General features: G+C 45.2%; 1 protein-coding gene across 2 annotated transcripts in view; it reads right to left on the reverse strand.

The window, feature by feature from the left end:
- SPTLC2 (serine palmitoyltransferase long chain base subunit 2) overlaps positions 1-23608 on the reverse strand; it is a 127611-nt gene that overhangs the window by 75211 nt on the left and 28792 nt on the right. For both annotated transcript variants that reach the window (XM_090033793.1, XM_090033795.1), the window contains exons 3-8: positions 20786-20940; positions 19244-19392; positions 18816-18940; positions 4935-5028; positions 2052-2157; positions 925-1144 (exon numbers count right to left, since the gene is read on the reverse strand). In XM_090033793.1, coding sequence (XP_089889919.1) covers positions 925-1144; positions 2052-2157; positions 4935-5028; positions 18816-18940; positions 19244-19392; positions 20786-20940 — 849 coding nt within the window. The remainder of the gene's footprint in view (positions 1-924; positions 1145-2051; positions 2158-4934; positions 5029-18815; positions 18941-19243; positions 19393-20785; positions 20941-23608) is intronic.

Raw genomic sequence — 23608 nt, forward strand, 5'->3', positions numbered from 1 at the left:
GGAAAGGCCTTGGCAAAAAGAAAAATCCTGATAGAACAGGATGAGAGAAAAGCAGTTGACATCATATACCTCAACTTCCAGAAAGCCTTTGACCTGGTATCCCATGAGGTACTGATCAGAAAACTGGAAGATATCAGGCTCAACTGCAGGACCATCAAATGGGTGCGAAACTGGTTGTGGGGCAGGATGCAGAGAGTCCAAATGAATGGATCGATGTAGTCCTGGTGCGATGTGGGCAGTGGCGTACTCCAGGAGTCAGTACTTGGCGCAGTGCTGTTCAATATCTTTATCAACAACCTGGATGAGGGGGTGAAGAGCCCACTGGCCAAGTTTGCAGGCAACACCAAGATGGGGTTGTACAGACACACCAGCAGATAGGCTGCAGCCCAGGGCTGGTGGAATCATCTACCCTAGGAGGTTTTCAAGAGAAAACTAGACAGTCACCTGGCTGGGGTCACCTGACCTCAGATGTCTCTCTCGCTCATGCAGGGGGCTGAACTCAGTGATCCTTTGGGGTCCCTTCCAGTCCTATGATTCTATGAACAGATACAACAGAATACTTTCTAGGCCTCTTCAGAGTTTAATTAGAACTAGAATCGTCTGGTGGAAGAAGATGGAAATCCATAAGATTCAAGGAAATATTTGAGAAATTAAATTAGGGGCACATCTCCTGGACTTAGCACTTCCACCTCCCACCAACTTTCATCTCACCGAAAGGTGCATAAATTGGGAACCAAGTACTAACCAGAAGAACTCAAAAACAGGTCAACTGTGAATGTTTTTATCAAGGTCTCCTGTTACAGAGCTTGGCAAGATTTCAGCTAAAAGCTACCTAAACAAGTTCCCACTTCCCATAGCAGTCAGGTCATCCACATTCACGAACACAAAGGAACAACTCAGTTCCTACCACAGTCTCATACTTACCTTCTTGCCTCCAATGTAACCTCCAGCACCTCCAAAGCTCTTGGTGAATGTTCCCATCATAATATCCACATCTTCAGGATTAAGTCCAAAGTATTCCACCACACCTCGTCCAGTGGGACCCAGAGCACCTATACTGTGAGCCTCGTCCAGATACAAATATGACTTGTACTTCTTCTTAAGAGCAATAACTTCAGGCAGGCGGACTATGGATCCTTCCATACTGTTGAAAAAGCAGAGAGCAAGTCAAGTTCAATTCAGCTGTAAATGGATTTAGTAGCTGGGGGCCCTTTTGAAAATTGTAAAATGGCTTAATTTTTTTCTCTTCTCCTCCTTTGAACAGCTATCAGAATATCATTTAAACTCTCCCAGAAGACCACAATGTCTCTATGAAATATTTTCTGGCTGAAAGACTGGATTTGCATTTGCACTCAGTATTTATATCTCCTTGACAGTGGGTCACCAATGGACAAGGCAATTAATTCAAGCAGACTCAAAAGGAGTAGGGATGGCAGAATATCACAATGCAAGGGAAAATATACAGCAATGTTTACACACAGAGAATACATTGCTCCTTCACACCACCCTCGTAAACAAGGGTCTTATGTTGTTATTTGCCAAGTTGACATTTTTGGTTCCCCTCATAAGTGCTGACCAGGCATGGTCAGGGTCTTCACCAAGAGAACAAAACCACTTAATTCTTGTACTGGAAGGCATCATAAGCCAAGGGCCAAGACAACTCATCCAGGAACTCCCAACTCCCGTAGGCAAACTTTGTGTGTTGCCATCTAATCCCATTAGCCCGTTAACAGAGAATCTCCAGAAAGGAATGGAGAGGGTTCAAAACACCCTTGAAGACCTCTGCTCCAAGACTGGGCATGTCATATATAAATTCAATTAGATTAATTACCATTTGTGCAGTGCACTAGAGATGAGAAGTGCTCTAGCAGGGCACTTGAACAGTTAACAGGTGAGAAGTGATAAAATGTAGTATAAGTCTAAAACAAAAGGTTTCCTTCAATGGAAACAGTTGGGAATTGTTCATATCAGCCACCAACTGCTAGATGTTTTAGCAATGAAACCCAAACCCTGACAGCTAAAGTGTAAGCAATACAGGGAAGAGCCTGCACCTGTATATTCCTTCCACAAGTATAAGGATTTTTTTCCAAGGTCTGCGTGTGCGAGGTTGTCCATGCACAATGGCATCTTTGAGCAGCTTCTCCAGGCTTTGCATATCTGCACAAAAACAGCAGCACAGTTACACTTGACCAAGCAGCACTTTACTATACACTCATTGTAGCTGGAGCTTTGTTATGACTGGACCTAATAGAACCCAAAATAAGGACACAATTACCCTCCATTTTGAAGAGTAGCCTAGAGATGCTACAGATCAGGGCTGTTCAACTGGCAGCCCACAGGCTGCTGTCTGGCTCTCATCCCTACAATGCTCCTGTTGCTAAGGTAGTAGTGGTCTCTGGGGCAGTGCAGAATGGCAGTAGAGGTTCCAGGGGCCCCTGCAGGACACAGCCCTCAATAGGAAATGAACAGGGCATCAGTGGTGGCTTGTGCCACTGGGCAGCTGATGTCCAAGCTGACACTGGTACAGCAGCAGTAGTATGAACTGCCTTCAGTGTGCAAATATCCTGGGAAGATGAGACTTTTTTCCCTCTTAACCATCCTGGGTGCTGAATGAGCTTAATATGACTCCATCAGGAACAGACAGGTAACTTGAAAGTAAAAGGGGAGAGAAACAGGTTCGGAGCTGGAGAGGGAGGGAAGAAGAGTCTTTAATGATGGCAAAGAAATACAAATTAATTCAATGGTAATGAGAGAAAAGCAAGACTGAGAAAAGAAATAAATGGTCAACTGAGAGGCTGGGTTGAAAACTTTATGCCAGAAATCAAGCAGAGTTGAATGGAGATGGAGAGAATAGATTTAGTGGAGGAAGTCTGGGTAGTTATAGGCCTGTAGAAATACTGAAGCAAAGATGAGAAGGAAGCATAAGAATCAAAAATAGGGTTAGGGTAGAGGGTTACAATACAGCAGGGAGCCAGCCAACATGGAAATGGAGAGCTCCAAGCAACAGCGTAAGATGTCAGTAGTCCAGAATGAGTAATGGTGCAAGTGACAGGATAGGAGGCAAAGGGAGGGGGTAATGTTGAGCAAGGTCAGACTATGCAGTGTGCTTTCTTTCTACACAGATAACAGATGGAGTTGAGAGAACAGCTAAAGTAAATAGATATTGTACAAGTCAATCCAAAATAGAAACTGAAGAGGTGGAAGCACATTGGAGCTGGGGTCATCAGTTTGAAAGTTGAAGTGACAGTGTGTGCCACGAACGAAAACAGGAAGTAGTGGGGGAGGGAGGACAGTAGGAAAGAGACAAGCAAATGATCATGAAAAGTAGAGGTAGGAGAGTGATTCTGGAAAGTAACAGTGGGAAAGACTAAAGGAAAAAAACAAACACACAATGAACCAAACAAAAATGAACCAAAAAAAAAGAATGAACCAAAAAAAAAGGTGAGAGGAGATGTTCAGTGCACTAGTAATGGAAAGATCAGTTTAAAGCAAGGAACCTGGAGACAAGGATTCCAAAGGTCTACAGCAGTGAAAGAAGGGAGCTGGGAAGAGCAGAAGGGCAAAAGGCTAGAGGCAAGTCTGGCAGAATTAGGCCACAAACCAACAGCAAGGGCAGGCACAGAATGAGGTGGAGAAAGGTTTGACAAAGTGTTTGAAGATGGAAATGAAGAGGGAGTAGTAGGAAGCAGGAGTCAAAATATGGATGTTTGTAGAAGCAAAGGGTAAAAGGAGGTGGGCAAAGTAGAAGGCAGAAGGACTGCAGGGGAGACTAAAGGAAAATGAGGACAGACAATTGTATGAAGTGGCAAGAATGGCAGGAGACAGGTTCAGATACAGAACTGGTGAGGGTTGTGCTCTTGGTTTTTGAAAGCCCAGCTTGTTGCACACACAACACATCCCCACCCCCCAGCCTCACATTCCCCCACAGCTCCTATGCACTACTTTTTCATGCCCCCTTTTTAGGGACTCTTTGCAATTCCTTCTACTATCTCCCCCTTTGTCAGGGGCTCTATCAGCACCTCTATACCCACTTCACATATGTCTTCCAACATATGTACCGTGCACCCCCATTCCTCTTTACTAGGGTCTTCCATTCCCATCACCAGTGGCTCCAAGGCATATCCTCTTCCATCAACAATTGCTGGTTTTGGAGAAGGGAGTCACAGGGCAGTGGCATAACAAATAGAGTTGGCACCCAGGGCAAATCCTGCAGGAGTGGAGGGGAAAGTGGTTCCAAGAACAGGGGCAGGATCAGAACAGGACAGGACAGCAAGTCTTACCCATGCTGTGCTGTTGCTGCTCTTAAAGCAGTAGCAACAGCCAGGAACTGTTTTGTAGTTACTGGCATGATGGGACTGCTGAGGTGCAGGCACCGTAGGGGTTGGGGGGCCAATTCTGGTGCCTGGGGCAGATGCTCCTTTTACCCATCCCTACTTACACTACTGTCACAGAGTGTCAACAAGTTAAAATTATTGTTCATGGAATGTGAATCAAGAAAAGCAACTAACAGTGTCAATCCAGGTCTTGCTACCTCATTAATTCCTCAGTGCTAGCAGCTCCCAGAGCCTTTAATTAATTACTGACAATGGGTTTCCCAGCGGAAATTCAGATTCATGCAACCAGAGGCCAGATTCTGTTCCCTCATTAGGTATCCAATTCTATTCTACCCTGTATTAGTCCTTGAAACAGAGGCATAAGCACATCTACTTTGAGTCACCATCTTAAGGGTAACATGCCTATGTTACAAATCTCACAAGGACCCACCCAAGTGTTTTTTCAAGGACTTCAGCAGTGTGGAACAGAATTGCACCCAGGTACCTAAATCTACTTAGATTCCCAGTAGGTGGACTACAACCTGGCTTTAAGTGCCCAGTAAAGACAGAGTCTGACTTGTCAGGGATGTAATAGGGTGGAGTCCTCATCACGTCACTCACTGTTGTGTTTGAAGATTCTAATAGTTGCTCCCGATAATCTTGCTCCAAGTACTAGTGATGCATGATTCAGTTCATCACTCAATATCAGGCAGCCCTGAATAAGGAGAGAAAAAAAGGCAAACAACTGAACAGACTGAGTTTAATAGTTGACTGTCTAGTATTTTCAAGTTTTAAATCACTTCACTGTCAAGTTCAATGGTAGTGACTGCCTGAATGGCAGCAGAGGTAATAAATACTGATAACTGAAAAAACCCAAAAAACAAAATCAACAACTTAGTCATATCTTAACACTTTAGGTAGCAAGTCAACTAAGGATCAACAAATGTTTTACAAACAAGCAATACTAGCTGTATTCTACAGGCAAACAGAGGAAGGAGCCACTTGCTGAAGGTCTCTGAATAAAAATCAATGGCAATGTCACAAAATTAAATCCAAACCAACCAAATCCCTAACCTGTGTCCTAGTAACAGAACCATGCTTCTCCCTACCATAGAAAAGTAGTAAGTGAGGTACCTTATAGATCACACTTTGAGCACCAAGTTGAACTAACTTTTTTAATGATCTAGAGTACACTGTAGGCTGAAGTCTTATGCAACAATAGCAAGTAAAGGAAAAAAGACTGAAGTTGTAGAACATGGTATTTCTTCAAGATTAGAAAGCAAACAACTTCAGTTTAGTTTAAGCAATTTGGGGAAAATAATTTCTTGCATTAAAATGGGACAGAGCTGCTTAGACAGCAGCACTTAAGGCCAGGTTAACATTATGTGAACTGCACACTAGTTTGAAGATTAGATTATTAACAGGTTTATGCAGAAAGAAGGGGGTCTGTAAGTTTGAACAACTTTTAGATGATTTTCAAATACTGTCATCTATTTCTATAACATTGCACCAAATCAAATAGCTTTAAAGCTTAAAATTAAGGACAAAGACAGATGAACACAGCCCACACCATAAGTTATATTTGTTCCGTTTACCAGTATGAGTTACATAAATGAAGGACAGCTATCCCAAGCTAACTGCATACATTACATAATTTTTATTATGCCTTGCCACTAGATAAAACCTATTAAACAGCCTGGAGAGATTTCCATATGAAGAAACTGGAAAAAAAAAATAGGATTTCAGTTTAGACAGCAAACCTTCCAGAAGAACACAAAATAAGAGATCCAGAAGAGGTTAAATTAGCATGCCTTAAATCTTTTCTTATCAAAGGGGGATATTCGATTAAATGAAGGCAATGAATTTATAAGTGATAAAAAGAAAGTGAAGAAATAACTACTGCCCATATTCAAAGGTAGGACAACTCAAAGAAACTACAGCCCAATCTGATAAAGTAATTCCTTGTGTTCACATGCAACTGCATAGAAATGCTTCTGTACTGCGATAAGTGCGGTGAGACCACTTGTTTATTTTTATTCAAAGCATAAATTTCTCTCCTTGTCCAGGAACCAGCACTAATTCATTGGAAACTATTCTGCCTGTACTTATCACTAGTAACAGAACTGTGTGTGTATTTCAATGACCTGTCATCAAGATCATAAATTGAGAACAAGAATACAACAGGGCATGCATAAACAGCAAGTGAAAGAGAAAGCCATTCCATAATGGGCGGTGCTACACATCATATACAGGTAATCTACACAAACCTAAACACCCAGCAGTGTAAGGTGGTGAATCCTGAGTCAGTCTAAAAATAATTTAATTCACCTTTTGCCCAGAGTGAGATAAGACTATTCAAACGGTGGCAAGTTAAACCCAGCACACTGTCCTCGTCAAGCAGTCCCAAAATTAGCCATACTCCACAAGAAAAGCATTAGCATCTCTATTGGGCAATGAGACTAAGGTTTGCTAATAAGCTGGTATTAACACAAAAGCAGGGAACGGGAAGTTTCAAAGACTGCCCAACTCTGCTTGAGACTTTCTGGATAATCTGCAGTTTTAAATCACCAGCCTGGTTGGACAGTAATTTACCTATAAGCTAATGATTGTTAACAGTGGGGGTCCACACCCAGTGCAAACTTGTAATGAAGAGAGGATAGCTACTGGTGTAAAATGGACACAACTACTTTGTATCATGCTTTGACAGTGCTGAAAGGAACTGTCCTACCTACCAACTACACTGGTTCATTCAGACCAGCTGCTGACAGCCCACAGTTAGCAACAGATGAATTTCTCACCTTCAAGCTCCTCTTGCTAGCAAGGTCAATTTTACTACATGTCAAACTCACTTGGCCCTGCAGGCCATATCATCTGGCCTGTGGGGCCAGCAATCTGTCAGCAGCAGCATTAAAATCGCTGCTCCTGCTCCTCCCAGCACCAAAATTCCCAACCTCACAGGCCAGATGCTGCTGCTCACTACTAAGGGCTTGGCCTGTTGAGGTCCCCAGTGGAGTTGGACATTTGGCAGCAGAGTCAACTGCCACAGCTCTACTGTTCCAATTAAACGCTGCTGTCTCCTCATCCCACTACCAGATTTCTGGCCTCAGGAGCAGCTCTGTAGGGCAGACGAGGCAGCTCTGAAGACCGAATCTTTGACACCTTGGCTCACAGGATAAGATTTGGTCTTTTACTGTACTCAGGTCACATCACAGATGGAGGTGGTTAGAGCTGTGTTAGTCTGAAAAGGCAGAAGGCAGGTCAGGATGGCAGTTTAGAGACTAACTTGTTTAGACGCATGAACTTTCAGACAACAACTTACTTCACTGTATATTCCTACAATCTGATGGTTTACGTCGTCTACAAAAGCTAATGCTTCTCTGAATGAGTTAGTCTCTGTGGTGCTACCCAGCTCACCACAAATGGAGGATCAAGATATAACAAAAGCAAGAATCTGAGCCATCTGAAGAACAGGAAGAGGAAATAAACACTCAGGCCACTTGTGACTAACACAGTTCCAGTTATTTGTATTTAAAGCTAATAAAGTGCAATCTAAGTACTTCACTGTGGTGTAAACAATGGAAGGCAGAGTCTTGGTAGTGATGTTTTAATGAATTACTCTTCTAGGCATTTGATGCTACAGTAAGTGCTGCTAAAAAGTAATGAACAAGGATTCTTTGGGTGATCTTTTTTTATTGGACCAACTGCATAGCTGGGATAGTTAGACAAGCTTTTCTGTGTAACCAAAGAAACACCAACTTCTCAATTCCTGGACCATCAGAGCCACAACATCACTTTGGCTTGCTATACATGTGCACAGAACCAGCTCCAATGCGCTGCAAACCCAGTGTGTCCAAGCAGACTCAATTAATCTAGTCTACCAGAGCACTGAAATTGGCAAGCTCCGGCAGCCTTCCAGGTCACATGTATTAGTGTTGCAGTGCGTCTCCACACTGAAGAAAATGGCAGCAGGGTGCTTTGAATAAAAAGCATTTGATGAGCTTTAGTTCAAAGTGCCTCGCCGCCATTTTTTCAGCACAGGGACATACAGCAACACTGATACAAGTGACGCATGGGAGCTCTTAAGTAGCACAGCTTGCTAATTAAAGCACCCTGAGCCGCATCCCACAGCACATGTAAAAATGCCCTTTAACACTATAATTTTTGCCATACTCAAAGAGGCACAGGATACAATACAGAAAGTTTATTCAGTCTGTATGGTCCATGTTTCAAGGAACTTCCATTCTAGAATTGAAGCAGGACAAGCAAGGGGAGCATAAATATAAGGGTGCAGGAGTTCAGGGGACAAAGACTACATGCTGTCATAAGGACTCTTTCTGGAGGCATGCAAACACTGCCAAGTAGTGTGTACAAGGGGAACTAGGAAACACCAACCAAATGCCCCTCTGAGCAACAGCTGCCTCTCCCTTGCTACTATTTGGCCAGCAGGATGCATGCGCTTTGTGAACTGACAAAGTCTCCATTATAGGTCTGTAACTGCAGGAGCACGACATGACAATGCAGAATTTGAGAGCTGTGTAAACTTAAGAAAGCTTAATCATGCAGTTCCCAATTCATTATAGACTGAACATAAACAAATTAATAACTTGACAGCCATGAGAACACCTTGAAGTGTTCAGAACTGCAGAACAAAATCAGCTTGAGAACTCTGCCAGAAAGAACATACCTTTTGCATTTTATAATTACTGAATGCTGTTAACTATTGTGAAGCTGAATTACAGACAGGTCACAATCTATGCATTACTGCTACAGTAAAGAAAGAATTAAAACTTCACTGAAGACCTAAAAGTGTAAGACCAAAAGGAGCCTTCCCAAGTCATCAAATTCATTCCCCTGCATATGCAGGCAATCATTAACCCAAGGACTCTCCATAAACCACCCTTTCAAATCCTCAGGTTAGAAATATAGAATCAGAGAAAGTTAGGGTTGCAAGGGACTTCAGGAGGTGATCTAGTCTAACCCCAGCTCAAAGCAGGACCGGCCCAACTAGATCATCCCACCCAAAGCTTTGTCTAGCTGGGTTTTGAAAGCCGCCAAGGATGGAGCTTGCACCACCTCTGGGTGACCTGTTCTGGTGTGTTTTACTACCCTCTGAGGAGGAAAAATTGTCCCCAGTATTTAAGCTAAATTTCCCTTGCTGCAACTTGAGACTATTGTTCCTTGTTCTGTCATCTGCCACCACTAAGAACAGTCTGGCTCTATCCTTTTTCAAACCCCCTTCAGGTAGCTGAAGGCTGCCATTAAAGTTCCTCCTCAGTCTTTTCTCTAAACTAAATAAGCCCAGTTCCCTCAATCTTTCCTTATAAGCAGGGATCCTGGTTTTCCATGACCAAAAAAAAAATAAAAAAATCACAAATTCTCTGATAAAAAAAATTGCAAATTCTCTGATAAAAATCCCAAAATCTGTGGTTAAAATTAAATGCCCCCACAGCCCTGCTGGTGTCCCTCACTCCACTCCCTCACAACCCCCCAGCCCTGCTTGTGCCCCTTGCCCCCCACCCACAGCTCCTGCTCCCCAGCCCTGCTGGCGGGGGCCCCCAGCTGCCAGAGCTACGGGGCCAAGGACCCAGGTCCGCGGGCCCCTGTCCCCAGTGGAAGGCAGCGGCTGCTACAAAAGGAGCAGGAGCTAGCTCCCCACCTGCTGCTGCCTGCTGCAGCCTCAGGCAAGGCCAGCTCCCGGTGGCAGCGTGCACTCCTGGGGACCTACACCCCCCACCCCCAGATCTGTGTCAGGGGTGGGGGCAGGATGGCTGTGCACTACCCCCATGCATGCAGAGGAAGTGTGGCCAGGGCAGCACGGAACTTGCAGGAGCAGGCAGCTTTCGTGCATGGTCCCACTGTGGCCTGCCACGCCAGTTGCACATGCTGCACTCTGGAGAGTCTAGGAGATGGCAGCAGGGTGGGGAGCACAGCTTTTGTGACCCAGGGTTTGCAGCTGGCCAGGCACTCCAGCCGGGAGAGGGTTTGCAGCCTGCCTGCTGCCAACCAGAGTGCTTGGCTGGCTGGAAAACCCTGCCACTCCCAGTCAAATGCAAATTCCCCCTCCTGGCTAGGGAGTCCAAAGCTGGCTGGGGGCTGAGGAAGCGGGGAGGTTTGCAGCTGGCCAGGAGCAGCAGGGGTTTCCAGCCAGTTGAGCATGCCTGCAGAGAGCAGGGAGGCTACAAATCCCCTCCCAGCTGGAGTGCCTGGCTTGCTGCAAACCTCCCTCAGCCCCCTAGTCAGCTTCCCTCCCAGCCCTGCCCCACAACCCCCAAACCCCACTTCCCTCCAGCAAGAAGAGGGAGCCTGAAGCAACATCCAGTAAGTGTGCTGGGCCCTGCCCTTCCCCCTTCCTTCCCATCCCAGCAGGGTTGAAGGTTTCCCCGCCCCTTCTGCAAACAGCTCCAGGAGGCTGGAACTCTGCCGCCTGCAGAGCTCTTTAAAAAAGGGCGAAATCTATGGGTTTCTCTTCTAAAAGGGAAAATCCATGGTTTTTTTCTGTTTTTCCATGGGAAACGGAAAGCCAGGATCCCTACTCATAAGTCATGTCCCCCAGCCCCCTCACCATTTTTGCTGCCTTCTGCTGGACTCTTTCCAATTTGTCCACATCCTTTCTGTAATGGGGGGCCCAAAACTGAACACACTTCTCCAGATGTGGCCTCACCAGTGCTGAATAGAGGAGAAGAATCACTTCCCTGGGCCTACTGGCAACGCATCTACCACTGCAGCCCAGTATGTGGCTAGCCTTCTTGGCAAGAAAGGCACACTGTTGGCTCATATTCAGCTTCTTGTCCACTGTAACCCCCAGGTCCTTTTCTGCAGAGCTGCTGCCCAGCCAGTCAGCCCCAGCCAGTACTTGTGAACGAGAGTGTTCCATCCTAAGTGCAGGGCTTAACACTTGTCCTTGTTGAACCTCCTGAGATTTCTTTTGGCCTAATTCTCTAATTTGTCTAAGCCACTGAGTCCTAGGCATACCCTCTAGTGCATCTACTACTCCCCCCAGCTTGGTGTCATCTGCAAACTTGCTGAGGGTGCACTCTATGCCATCTTCCAGGTCACTGATGAAGACATTGAACAAAACCAGGTTCAGGACCAACCTCTGGGGAACTCCACTTGATACCAGCTGCCAACTAGACATCGAGCTATTGACTACTACTCTGAGCCCTATGCTCCAGCCAGTTTTCTATCCACCTTACAATCCATTCATCCAGCCAGCCCGTACTTCCTTAGCTTGCCTGTGAGAATGCTGTGGGAGACTATCAAAAGCTCTTGCTAAAAATTCAAGGTACGCCACATCCACTAGTCTCCCCACATCCACAGAGCCAGTCCCCTCATCATAGAAGGCAATCAGATTGGTCAGGCATGACTTGCCCCTGGTGAATCCATGCTAACTGTTCCTAATCACCTTTTTCTCTTCCAAGTGCTTAGAAATGGATTCCCTGAGGATATGGCTCCATGATTTTTTCAAAGACTGAGGCAAGGTTGACTGGTCTGTAGTTCCCTGGATCCCCCTTCTCTTTCTTAAATATGGCACTATGTCTGCCCTTTTCCAGAACCTCTCCTGGTCGCCATGATTTTTCAGAGATGATGGCCAATAGCTCTGTAATCACATCAGCCAACTCCCTCAGCGCTCTCAGGTGCTTCCCATCTGGCCCCATGTATGTCGCCAAAAGAAGTGGATTGGTTGTTTTGATGTACTGGCACAGATTATCTGCTCCACTGGGCAAAACAGGTTGCCCCTTGTCTTGCCCTTGATGGTGCAAGATCAGGGGCAATGAGATCTCTCCACTTTCCCCACCCAGCCAGACCCATCTACAGCAATCACAGGCAAGCACTGTAACTTGAGTACCACAAGTATTTAAAAGCAACATCCAGCTGGGAAGAAGGTACTAACTTGATCAGCTAACAGGTAGTTTGTATGTATAAGAACAGGTATGCTACACTTAGCATTTGGATTCTCTCAAAGGATACAGAAATGCTGACTATATCTACTTCCTTCAGGGCTCCTTCCATGGGAGAAGGCGATAGTATATTAAAAAACCCCTACATGGATGGAACTACACAAATGGATGGCCTACAGATAATAAAGATCAAAAGCACACAATTAGTGTGTACAAGACCATAAATCTTCTGAACAGTGCAAGGAGTAAAAAGCAGCAAGTGTTGCTTCACAAGACTAACAAAGAAGTAGAAGAGGAGACAATAATCAAAACTTAGATGAGGCTTACAATGATGAGACATCATTTTAAAAACAGTTACCTAATCTTAACCAAACAGGACAAAATAAAGACTTATGTAAATATACCAGGGAAAATTTAGGAGAGAAACAGGCTTTTTGTTAAGGTAGCATGAGAACAGGGGCATCTCAATATAGTTGAAGAGTCTTTAAAGCCTTCAATTAAAAGTAGCATCTTTTGTCAACTCCAGCAGTTCTGGATTGTATATTATCCTTGCTGTGATACTAGTTTATATTTCTCCCAAATAGCCTCTTCCAACTCCTAAGCCTCTCTCTTTCCTCCTCAATGTTCTACTATTGCTAGCTTGTTACATCCTCATAAAATTAAAAGATTTGAGAATAAATGGAGTAGAAAACTCAACTGTTTATATAATCTATTACTGGGTCCGAGTTGAAATACTTTGAAAATTCTCTTCTTCACTGCACTATACAAACAATCCCATAGAAGTGAGAATTATTCCTGGCAATGGTTAACTAGTACAAAATGTAAAACAATTAAGTCTCTTGGATGAGAGGCATTACATAAATGCAAAGTATTCATTTTGTAAATTATTTAATACATTTCAATACTTTGACTTGATTACTTCAAGGGACATAATTTAAAACACTTTGAAGACAACTATGAAACCTAGGAGGAAGAACACTTTCAATTGTAAGCCTAGTCTAAGATGTGAATCGAGTCACACCAGAAGCTTAGCCAGGAAACAATGGAATATTCAAGTTTATCCTTTAATATAATAACTAGTCTTCATGGTGCTGAAAAGAGCTCAACAATAAAAACCAATGCCATGGTACCTTCCTTGTCTAAGGACAGCTGTTCTATCTTAATAAACAATGATCTGAAGTTGAAAAGAGTGAAACTGAGCAAAAACTTCCAGCTTCACTGCTACCCACAATACCCTGAACTTAATCCATGTAACCTTTCAGAACATCAGTTTCACTTTTGTGGCTTAGAACAGTGAACTGCATCAAAAGCAGGCAGAAACTGAAATCAGTCAACGGGAAAACCACCCAAGATGACAGGATATTTGTAAAATGTATTTGTAAAATGTTAACATTAAAGCAAAGAAATTAGAGTGGTCCAAGGGGAGCACCTGGTCCATGGACGCATAGAAATAAGCTTGAAAGGGAAGCAAAAGCCCCTCACACAGAAGGTATTCAAATCCAAACAGGAGATAGCAAGAGAACATGCTTCATTGCAAAAGGATGGATTAAATGAGGTCTATCTTAATTAGAAGGTAAGTGGGGTGGAGGAACCGGCGCAGCTGAGGAGGATCCAGAGGGGGAGCTCCCTGGATCCTTTTTGATTGAGCCGGCAGGGAGCCGCACTCCCGAGCTGCATGCTCTGCAAGGGTGTGCCGGCGGGCAAGCAGGAGGGCCAGAAGGAAGTCTTCGGCAAGGAAGAGGAGGTGGCCCACGGGGGGATGGCAACACCCTGCCCCCCTGCTTGTGGGGGATGCCCCGTGGGCCAGGGAGTAGGCATCTCCCCACCTGTCCCACATGTGCCCTTCTTTGGGCCTTGGAGGGGCAGGTGAGTGAGCTCCAGGCAGAGGTTAGCAGGCTGAGGGGGATCAGGGAGGCAGAGGATAAAACTGACAGGTATTTCCATTCTCCACAGGGCCAAACAAAATGGAGAAGCACCCCGGGTGGTGCCTTCCACAACGGAATGACAGAAGGTTCCCTCCAGAGCCAGGGTTGCTCGCAGCAGAGCAGTATCAGCTCTCCCAGTCCAGCTGGGGAACAGGTATGAGACCCTGGCAACATTGGAGGAGGAAGAAGGGGAGGAGGCAACCCTTGAAGAGGAGGCCACTCCATGCACAGCACAGACTGGAGGAGGCCAGAACACCCAGAGGAAGAAGAGACGCTGGGTGCTTGTCATAGGCGACTCCATCCTGAGGGGAACAGAGAAGCCCATCTGTTGACCTGATCCCATGACACGTGAGGTCTCCTGTCCGCCCGGAGCTCAGATACAGGATGTGACATAGATGATCCCAGACCTTATCTGGCCCACTGATTATTACCCCATGGTCCTAATCCATGTGGACACTAACGATGCGGCCGGGAACAGTCTGGATCACCTCATGAAGGACTACAAGGTTCTGGGAGCCAAGCTGAAGGAGACAGGGGCACAGATGGTCTTCTCCTCTGTCCTCCCAGTGAGCAGACATGGACAATGCCATGAAACCTGCATCAGGGAGGTCAACTTACAGCTTCGGAGCTGGTGTTACAATGAGCTTCGGCTTTTCAGACTTCTGAACAAGAGATGTGCTCGGGTGGGATGGGCTTCATCTCTCCCCCAAAGGTAAGCATGTGTTCTCTTTCAAGTTGGCTGATCTAAACTAGGTTCGTCGGGGGGGAGGACAAGGACGAAGGTATTTACACAGCACTGAACCATGAGATACTTACCTGGGCTGATCTTGTGGGTATCAAAGAACCTATTAGACAGCAGTATAGGGTGCTCCGGGGCAGCCACCAGGGGAATTAAGTGTATATATACAAATGCCAGGAGCATGAGAAACAAGCAAGAGGATCTAGAACTCTTGCTTGCGAGCAATAACTTTGACCTAGTGGGTCTAACTGAAAGCTAGGGGGATCTCTGCTTATGACTGGGTGGTAGGAATAGAGGGCTATAGGTTGTACAGGAGAGACAGAGAAGGGAAAAAAAGAGAGGGTGTTGCTCTCTCTGTCAAAGAACAGTACACATCTTCCCTAATCAAACTGGGATTACAGGACGGATAAGCAGAGACTTCGTGGGTTAGGATGCAAGGGGGTCAGGGGACAGGGACCTGGTGGTAAGGGTCTACTACACACCTCCGCACCAGGAGGATGACGTAGATGGGGAATTTTCCAGGCAGCTCTCAGAGGCTGTGCAGTCTAGAGGTATGGTAGTCATGGGAGACCTTAACTACCCAGACATATGTTGGGAGGAACAGTCAGCTAGATCTAACCACTCATGCAGGTTCTTAACCTGTATTCAGGACCTGCACCTGAGACAGGAGGTAAGGAGTCCCACCAGGGGTAACGCCTTGCTTGACTTGGTGTTGGCCACAGGGGCATGACCTGGTGGGGGAACTGCAGATTCAAGGCAACTTAGGGGACAGCGATCACCAAATGATAAAATTCAGAGAAGGGCAGGCACTATACCTAGCAGGACACAGGTGCTAAACTTTAAAATGGCTGACTTTAACAGGCTCAGGGGATTGGTTAGCAGGGTACTAGGAACAAAGAGCCTAGATGCTTTGGGGGGTCCAGGAGGGGTGGTCATTCCTCAAGGATACCATTTTTTGGGCTCAGTAAGACAATCCCATGGCAGAGGAAAGGGGGCAAAAGGGCCAGGAAGCTCCTATGGCTAACCAGGGTCATCCAGGATACCTTATGGGCAAAAAAGTAGCATACAGGAAGTGGAAGCAGAGAGTGGCTAGCAAGGAAGAGTACACTTCCTTGGCCTGCACCTGCAGGGCCTCACAGTCAGGAAGGCCAACACAGCTCTAGAACTCAGACTAGTGACAGGGATTAAGGACCATAAAAAGTCCTTCTTTAGGTACTCTGGGAGCAAAAAGAGGGTGCAAGGTAGCATAGGGCCCTTACAGGACAGGCAGGGGGACTTAGTGATGGATAGCAGGGACAAGGCAGAGCTCTTCAATGAGTTTTTTGCCTCTGTCTTCTTAAATAGGAATCTAGGTGAACCCTCATTATGCATCACAGACACCAACAAGGGGAACATCAGCCAACCAACAGTCAGTGCCAACATGGTAAAAGGACACTTGGAGGGACTGGACGTGTTCAGATCACCAGGACTAGAGGGACTCTACCCACAGGTAATGAAGGAATTAGCGAGTGTCATAGCTGAACCACTAGCAAGGATATATGAGCACTCATGGTGCTTGGGTCAGGTCTCTGAGGATTGGAAGAGGGCCAATGCCATCCCAATTTTTAAGAAGAAGGGGAGAAAGGAGGATCTGTGGAACTACAGACTGGTCAGCCTTACCTCTATCTCAGGGAAAATCCTTGAAAAAAAGTTATCAAGGAACACATCTGTGGGAGCCCGCTATGTGATATGGAGGGGTAATCAACATGGGTTTATAGCAGGCAGGTCCTGCCTGACTAACCTAGTTACTTTTTACGACAAGGCCACCAAATGTTTAGATGCAGGAGTCAAGCTGGATGTTATCTGTCTGGACTTCAAGAAGGCCTTTGACAAGGTATCCCATATCATCCTTATTAATAAACTGAGGAGATTTGCCTTAGATAATTATACGGTAGAACGGGTAGCAAACTGGCTCAGGGGTTGCACTCAGAGGGTGATGGTGAATGGGTCAGTGTCAACCTGGAAAGATGCGTGCAGTGGAGTCCCTCAGGGCTCAGTTTGTGGCCGGTGCTGTTCAACATCTTCATCAGCGATCTGGACAAGGGGGTGGGAAGCACCCTGTCCAAATTTGCACATGACACAAAAATATGGGGTGAAGCTAACCTGGAGAGAAGGAATCAAATCCAGGCTGACCTCGACAGGTTGGGGAAGTGGGCAGACAGCAACAGGATGCAATTCAATAAGGATAAGTGCAAGGTACTGCACCTAGGGACAAAAAACTGCCATCATACCTATCGGCTGGGGGGCGAACTTCTCAGCACCACTGAGGCAGAAAGAGATCTTGGAGTCACTGTTGACGCCAGGATGAACACGAGTTGTCAATGTGATGAAGTAGTTGGCAAAGCCAATCGCATCTTGTCGTGCATCTGTAGGTGCTTCACAAACAGGTCCAGGGAGGTGATTCTCCCTGTCTAAGAGGCACTGGTCAGGCCGCAGCTGGAGTAGTGTCCCGTTCTGGACGCCACAGTTCCAGCGGAATGAAGACAACCTGGAGAGGGTCCAAAGAAGAGCCACTCATCTGATTGGAGGCCTGCAGGGAAGGCCTTATGAGGAAAGGTTAAGGACCTTAATCTCTTCAACCTCTCCAAGAGAATGCTGGGAGGGGACCTTGTGGTGGTGTACAAATTCAAACGGGAAAGCAACAAAGTAGGTGATGATCTGTTTACCAGGGCACCCCCTGGATAAGCAAGGAACAATGGCCATAAGCTATTGGACAGTAGGTTTAGACTGGACATTAGAAAAAAGTTCTTCACACTCAGGGTTGCCAGAATATGAAATGGGCTTCCAAGGGAGGTGGTGCATGCCCTATCCGTGGGGGTCTTCAAGAGGAGACTGGACAGGCACCTGGCTGGGATCACATGATCCCAGGTTTGAGTGGCCATCTTCTTGCTTGACAGGGGCAGGGGGCCGGACTAGATGGCCCACTGGGGTCCCTTCCAACCCTAGACTATAAATCTATCATTTCTAATGATTAAAAACAAGAGTACCCAGACTTTTCAGACAGGGATAGTTTGCAACATGCTTAGCTTACAGTGGGAAGCTGAATTAAGAGTGAGCTGGCTGGCTGTTCAATGAGGCTTTTACTTCAAAAGTATGTCACTTCTCTAGTTAGCTGGTGCTCAGCATTGCTCCTGTGCAGTTGACTGAATAAACAGTGCCCTTGGAAATAAAATCTGCATCAAATGGCTGGCACATCTCTGCAGTCAAGCAACTGTTTGTGTGGTTCTATATAAAACTTAGTTTGTATATCCTCATTTTCGCAGGGTGTTAAGGACCTACGCTTGCTTAGAATCCAGGTTCTACTGTACTGTGATCTAATGATGACAGACTCTCAAGCTGAGTTCACATGGTCTTGTTGTGACAAGTGGCAGACCTATTTTCTAGCCTGTCCAGATAATTCTTACCTGCATCATTTGATGACAAAAAAAAGTCTAGTTCTTTTAACGGTTTAGTCTAACAAAAGGAAAACCTCAAGCTTTTTAGCCACCTCCACTGACATGTTTAAAACCATACAGGAATGACTGCCTACATTGGTTCAATTTTATGCCAGGAGTAATCACTTGCCTCTCAAGATATTAGAGCAACCCTTGGCTGGATATCTTGAAAAATAAAGCCACCTTTTTTATCCAGCAGGGGGCTGAGGAAACTATGTCCCAGCAAGCCATGCTTGCTTTCACTCACTCTCTCAACATGAGCTACTCTTGATCATTAAGAAGTCCCAGCACAAAGTGTCACCAAAAGACTCCTGGATTGAGATGGGAGTACAGCATACCAGAATCTGTAGTTTCTACAAAGAAAATCTGCAACAGCTACTACTAAAATATGTGAGTCCTTATAAATTATACATCAGAAGGAACTCCTTACTAGAAATGCCAGCATCATCTATATACACAAGCCATACCTTGCCAACCAAAGCAGGAATGTTCATAGAGTTCGTTGCAAACCCCATCCCATATGCCATCGCAGATTCCACCCCTAGGAACCTGGCCACTAATTTTTCCAGGTCCTCATGCTTGTCCAGGTTTCCTGCATATAAAAAACAGCAAGAGGCCAAAATGTAAAGAACACATACCATGAATTGGTGCTGACAGATGGTTTTCAATTAGATTGTCTTCTCTGGTCAGATCCATTACAGGAACAGATTTCAGAAAAGCTAGGACCTCAGAACATACATAAAACTAAGCATCAGAGAGACCATTATCTTCACTCTTAATTATTTCCTTAATATTTAGCCTGGAGTGGGAAAGCTGGAGCCCAGCAGTACTTTAGAGACTAGATCAGATTAGAGACTGACATACACTTTAGAAACACCCACTCCACCAAACTTACCCATCTCCTGCCTAGTGCTGCACACCCCAGCTCCATATCGTGACAGAACTTTAGCTGCTGCTTCTTGGCAAATTCCAGCGTTCTGTGCAAATCCAAGGTAGTTGTAGGAACCCATGTTAATAACGTCTTTTATCACTCTCCCCGTGTACCTGTATTTTAATACCACCACATGTTAACACACTGGCAACTGCAAAAGCAATGTCTACACAAGAATGCACTAGCTATTAATCAGCCTTATAGGAGGTGTACTGAAGTAGCAAAGACCAACAGTCAGTGGTCTAGTTCAAAACTGAAATATTCAGCTGACGATCCACTGCTGTGGCCCTGGATTCAAGACACGGGTACTAAACCTGTTAGACTTAGATGCTTAAAAGTACACAGCCACAAAGATAAGAGGTTCCAGTAGATGTCTATTTAAATAGGGTTTCAAATTTTAAAGTTGAAGGCTTTTCAGAATGTTAATCGTCTCTTCCCCCTCCCCCCCACCCTTTCTTGCCTCCCCCCTCTGGTTTCAAAGTCTTTTAATTTGTGAACCAAATTCTTTACATCAGTTAGTTTGATACTCCCTCAAGCAGGATATCCGCCAAGTACAAAAAGGAAATGCATTTGGCACTGATACACTGCTGCCTGTGACACAGGAGATTATGGAAAAGCTTTTTTGGGTGGAGTGGGGAAGAGTTGCTGAATATTACACTCTTGAAAGCCCAGTACTGGAACTGCCATTTTACTGAGCAATTGACACCACCTTTGTGTATAAAACATTTAAGGAACCTCAGGTCATTGATTTGTTTCAAACCTTGTTATTCCATTTCTGGTTTCTATCCCATATATCTGCAAACTGCATTCCTAACCCAGACCTCTCCTATTAAACTCAGCCTTAAAAACAGTAATATGGTAAATGTGTGTGATGTGCATTTGACCATCAGACTCTTAAGCACTCTTAATCCAGTGGTCCTCAAGCTCATTAGACTCAAGGCCGCTTTGAAAATGTTACTTCCTAACTTTCACTCCTTTTTGGCTATGGAAAAATAGAGCAATTCTGCTGAAAAAGACTGACACACCACACAAGTCAGAATGTTTTTGACCCTATGGATTCCTATTCAAAATCTGTTTAATCTTAAACCCTTGGCTGTGCTAATATTGAACAGCACCCATAACAAACAAAATAATATTTTGGCACTCCAGAATGCTACAGCACTTTGGTTGAGATTCATTGTTCTAATCCATCTTGGAACAGTCATCAGAAGAGAGACAAAACAGAACATTTCCTGCACAGAACAGTTCAGCATGCACCGAAATACCAGCCTTTACTGATGGCTTCCTATCATATGGCCCCTTCCAGACAAAACTATTTAACGTATTTGCTGTTTATTAGTCATACGTAGAGCTATGGCATAGAAATCATGATCTTACTTAACAGGCTTTTTCCTCTCAAATGCAGAGGATTACTTTAAAACACAAAAGACAGTTCTCATAACCCTTGATTTGCTCTTCCACATTCTCCACTCAACGTTGTTGGGAATCTTTCCAGTTTTGACTTACATGAATGTCCAGTTATAGTCATGGGAAACTCTCTCCATCATGTCCACCTTGGCCCCTGGCACACTACAGATTGGTCGGTTCCAGCTGTCTCGAATGCGCATATAGAGGTTCCTCGTGTAGAAGTTTTCAAAGTCCTGATACAGAGGGACAAAGTCCTGCAACACACACACATCAAGGGCATTAAACACAAGAGAAAAGTATCACATGTCTAGTTTACTGTGATAAAGAGGGAAGTGATTTTCCACATCAGTTTAGGATGCATTTTGTTGTGCATACAACAACAATACAGACATGAGATACTAAATAACGCTTTGCACCTACAGGACCGCAAAGCATAACACATGGTAAGTTATCCTTATCCCTGTATTACTCATTGGAAACTCAAGCCAATGACCCACCCACGTCTACACAACACCAGCATCAGGAACATAAGGAACTGGGAAATGAATTCTAGTACAATACTATCTGTTAGCCCCATGCTCCAACACCTGCAACTTAGTACAATCTCATTTATGCAACACTACAAGGATGAAATGAGACTTTTTTAAAAAATTTTTATTTATGTATTTATTTTTTACACCTTGGAGAAACAGTATGGGATTGCCGCTAACTCTACAAACTAGGACGTTAGTGACCTTAACAAGTTACTTCACATCAGCCCCTTAATTCACCCAGCAACCAAATTGGGATGGGATAAGATTTGTTATGTAAACTAAGATACCAAGTTCATTATTGAAGAGTAGGAGGCAATCGTCAAAGTTCTGGGCACAGGGCTGGCAGGATAACAGCAATAAGCAGACATCCCTTCCTTCCCCCCAGCTCTCCACCCCCACCTCCTTACAGGTACAAAGATACCATTTTACAGTCTCTGATGACAGAAGCAAAATATTAAATGTAGCAGCATTAGCATTACTGTGGAAACTAATGGTTGAATTTTCCAAATTTCTCTGTTCAGAATCCCAATGGTAAACGTGAATTATGAGAGCGGACTCCTTTCTAATGGTTTGTGTTATCGCTTAAGTCCCAAAGTTTTATTTGCATGAATGTTTCCTGAACTCTAGCTTCCCTTCCAATGTGTTTCAGGAAAATAAAAAGTGGGTCTTGAACCGATAGCAGGCAAGAATATCAAGCTGATTGTGACCAGAAATAGCATCTGAGCACATGGGGAAGACATTTCACTTGGTCTACTTGAAATACTTAGAAGTCATAACATGTCTTTACTACCAATCAGTTAAAAGGAAGTTTCTTGACATGCAGAAGAGCAGCAAGTCTATAAAGAATGTACTAATTACCCAATATTGTTGCAAGAAAAAAAACTTAAATACCACAGTATCTGCAGAGGGGAGAGATTTGAATTTATGGTTAAAGACAGACAATATGAATGTTTTATATTAGCTAGTATGGGTGTTTTTTTGTTTTTGCTTTAAGGTCAGGAGGCAAGACTGCCTGGATGACTGAGGAGTGGTATGTCTGACCTTAGATCTGCGATTCTCAACTGAACACTGTGCACGAGATACATTTACTGTATGCATGTGTCCATTAACACAAGTTACTACATATGGCTTTCTTGCCCTTCATACAATGAATTACTACTTTCTCTCTGAAGTTTACAGCAGCAGGAAAAGCTGGATTTGTAAGTTTTAATATTATTTCTATAAACAAAAAAGTAATTTTTCTAGAAATGTCTTCTACTTTTCTCTGTCTTAAGAATATGTAGTCTTGGCCCCTCTGTTTTTTCTGGAGGTCTGGAAAGTTGAATGGGAAGTTCTAACGTCAGATAAGGGGCAGTTAAGAAAGGGCAACTTCCCTCCCAACCATGCATCATTTAAGAAGCATAAGAACTAGTCACCTTCAGTGCTGCACCAATAAAGATTTTTTTGGCTGATACCAATGGCTGATTGTTAACCAACCATATCAGCCAATACCAGTCTGATAGCCAGCACACAGCCTTGCAGCTCAGAGAACAGCTTCTGGCCAGCAAGTCTGTGGGGCAGGAAAGGGGTGTGGGTGGGATCCGATCAAGGCCCCCATGGTGAGACAGGGAATGAGGCTGGGGCAGAGGCAGGCACTGTTCAGCTGGGGTAGAGGTGTGCAGGACAGAGCCATGAGTGGCTCCTGCTGCTGTGTGCTCTTATGAGAGAGGCACGGGGGGCACATGCCCCCCAGATTTGTACGTGGAACAAGGGCGAGCTGTCCACTGCAGGCTCAGGTCCAGGGGCTCTGCCAACCTCTTCCTAATGGGGAGGCTGGGCCAGAGCTGTGCTCGGGGCAGGCAGCAGTGGTGCTGGGAAGGGGGCTACAGGGTAGGTTACAGCCACCCTAAAATTCACAGGGGCTCCCCCCACTCCCCTATAGCACCCTGCCCAGTGCTACTGTTGCCCACAGCCCCAGTCCAGGCCCCCACCAGGAAGAGGCTGGTGTAACCCCTGGCCCTAAGCCCACAGCTTTCCCTTGCCTGGCCTACAAGTCTGGGGGGGTACACGCCCTGCATGCTTCCCCCAGGGATGCATGCACAGTGGGGAGATGCCCCGCACCCTGACGAGCCATCAGTGGCGCTCTCCTGTGCCCTGCCCCACCCCAACTGGGCAGCACCTTCCTCTCTGTGGGGGCCTCTATTGCCACCCCCCCATGCCCCTTTCCCCCTATAGACTTACTGACTAGATGTTGCTCTCCAAGCTGCTGGGCTGCATTCCTGGCCATGTGCACACTGCAGTTGTGTGCATGCATGTGGCATTTATTGGTAACATTATCAGCCTCACCAGCCAAAAAACCCCGATTGACAATAACGTCAATTTTCCTTTCAACAGTGCCAATCCAATACAG

This window comes from Crocodylus siamensis, chromosome 2, assembly GCF_052110815.1.
Source record: "Crocodylus siamensis isolate JL-2025a chromosome 2, ASM5211081v1, whole genome shotgun sequence".
NCBI classification, from domain to species: domain Eukaryota; kingdom Metazoa; phylum Chordata; order Crocodylia; family Crocodylidae; genus Crocodylus; species Crocodylus siamensis.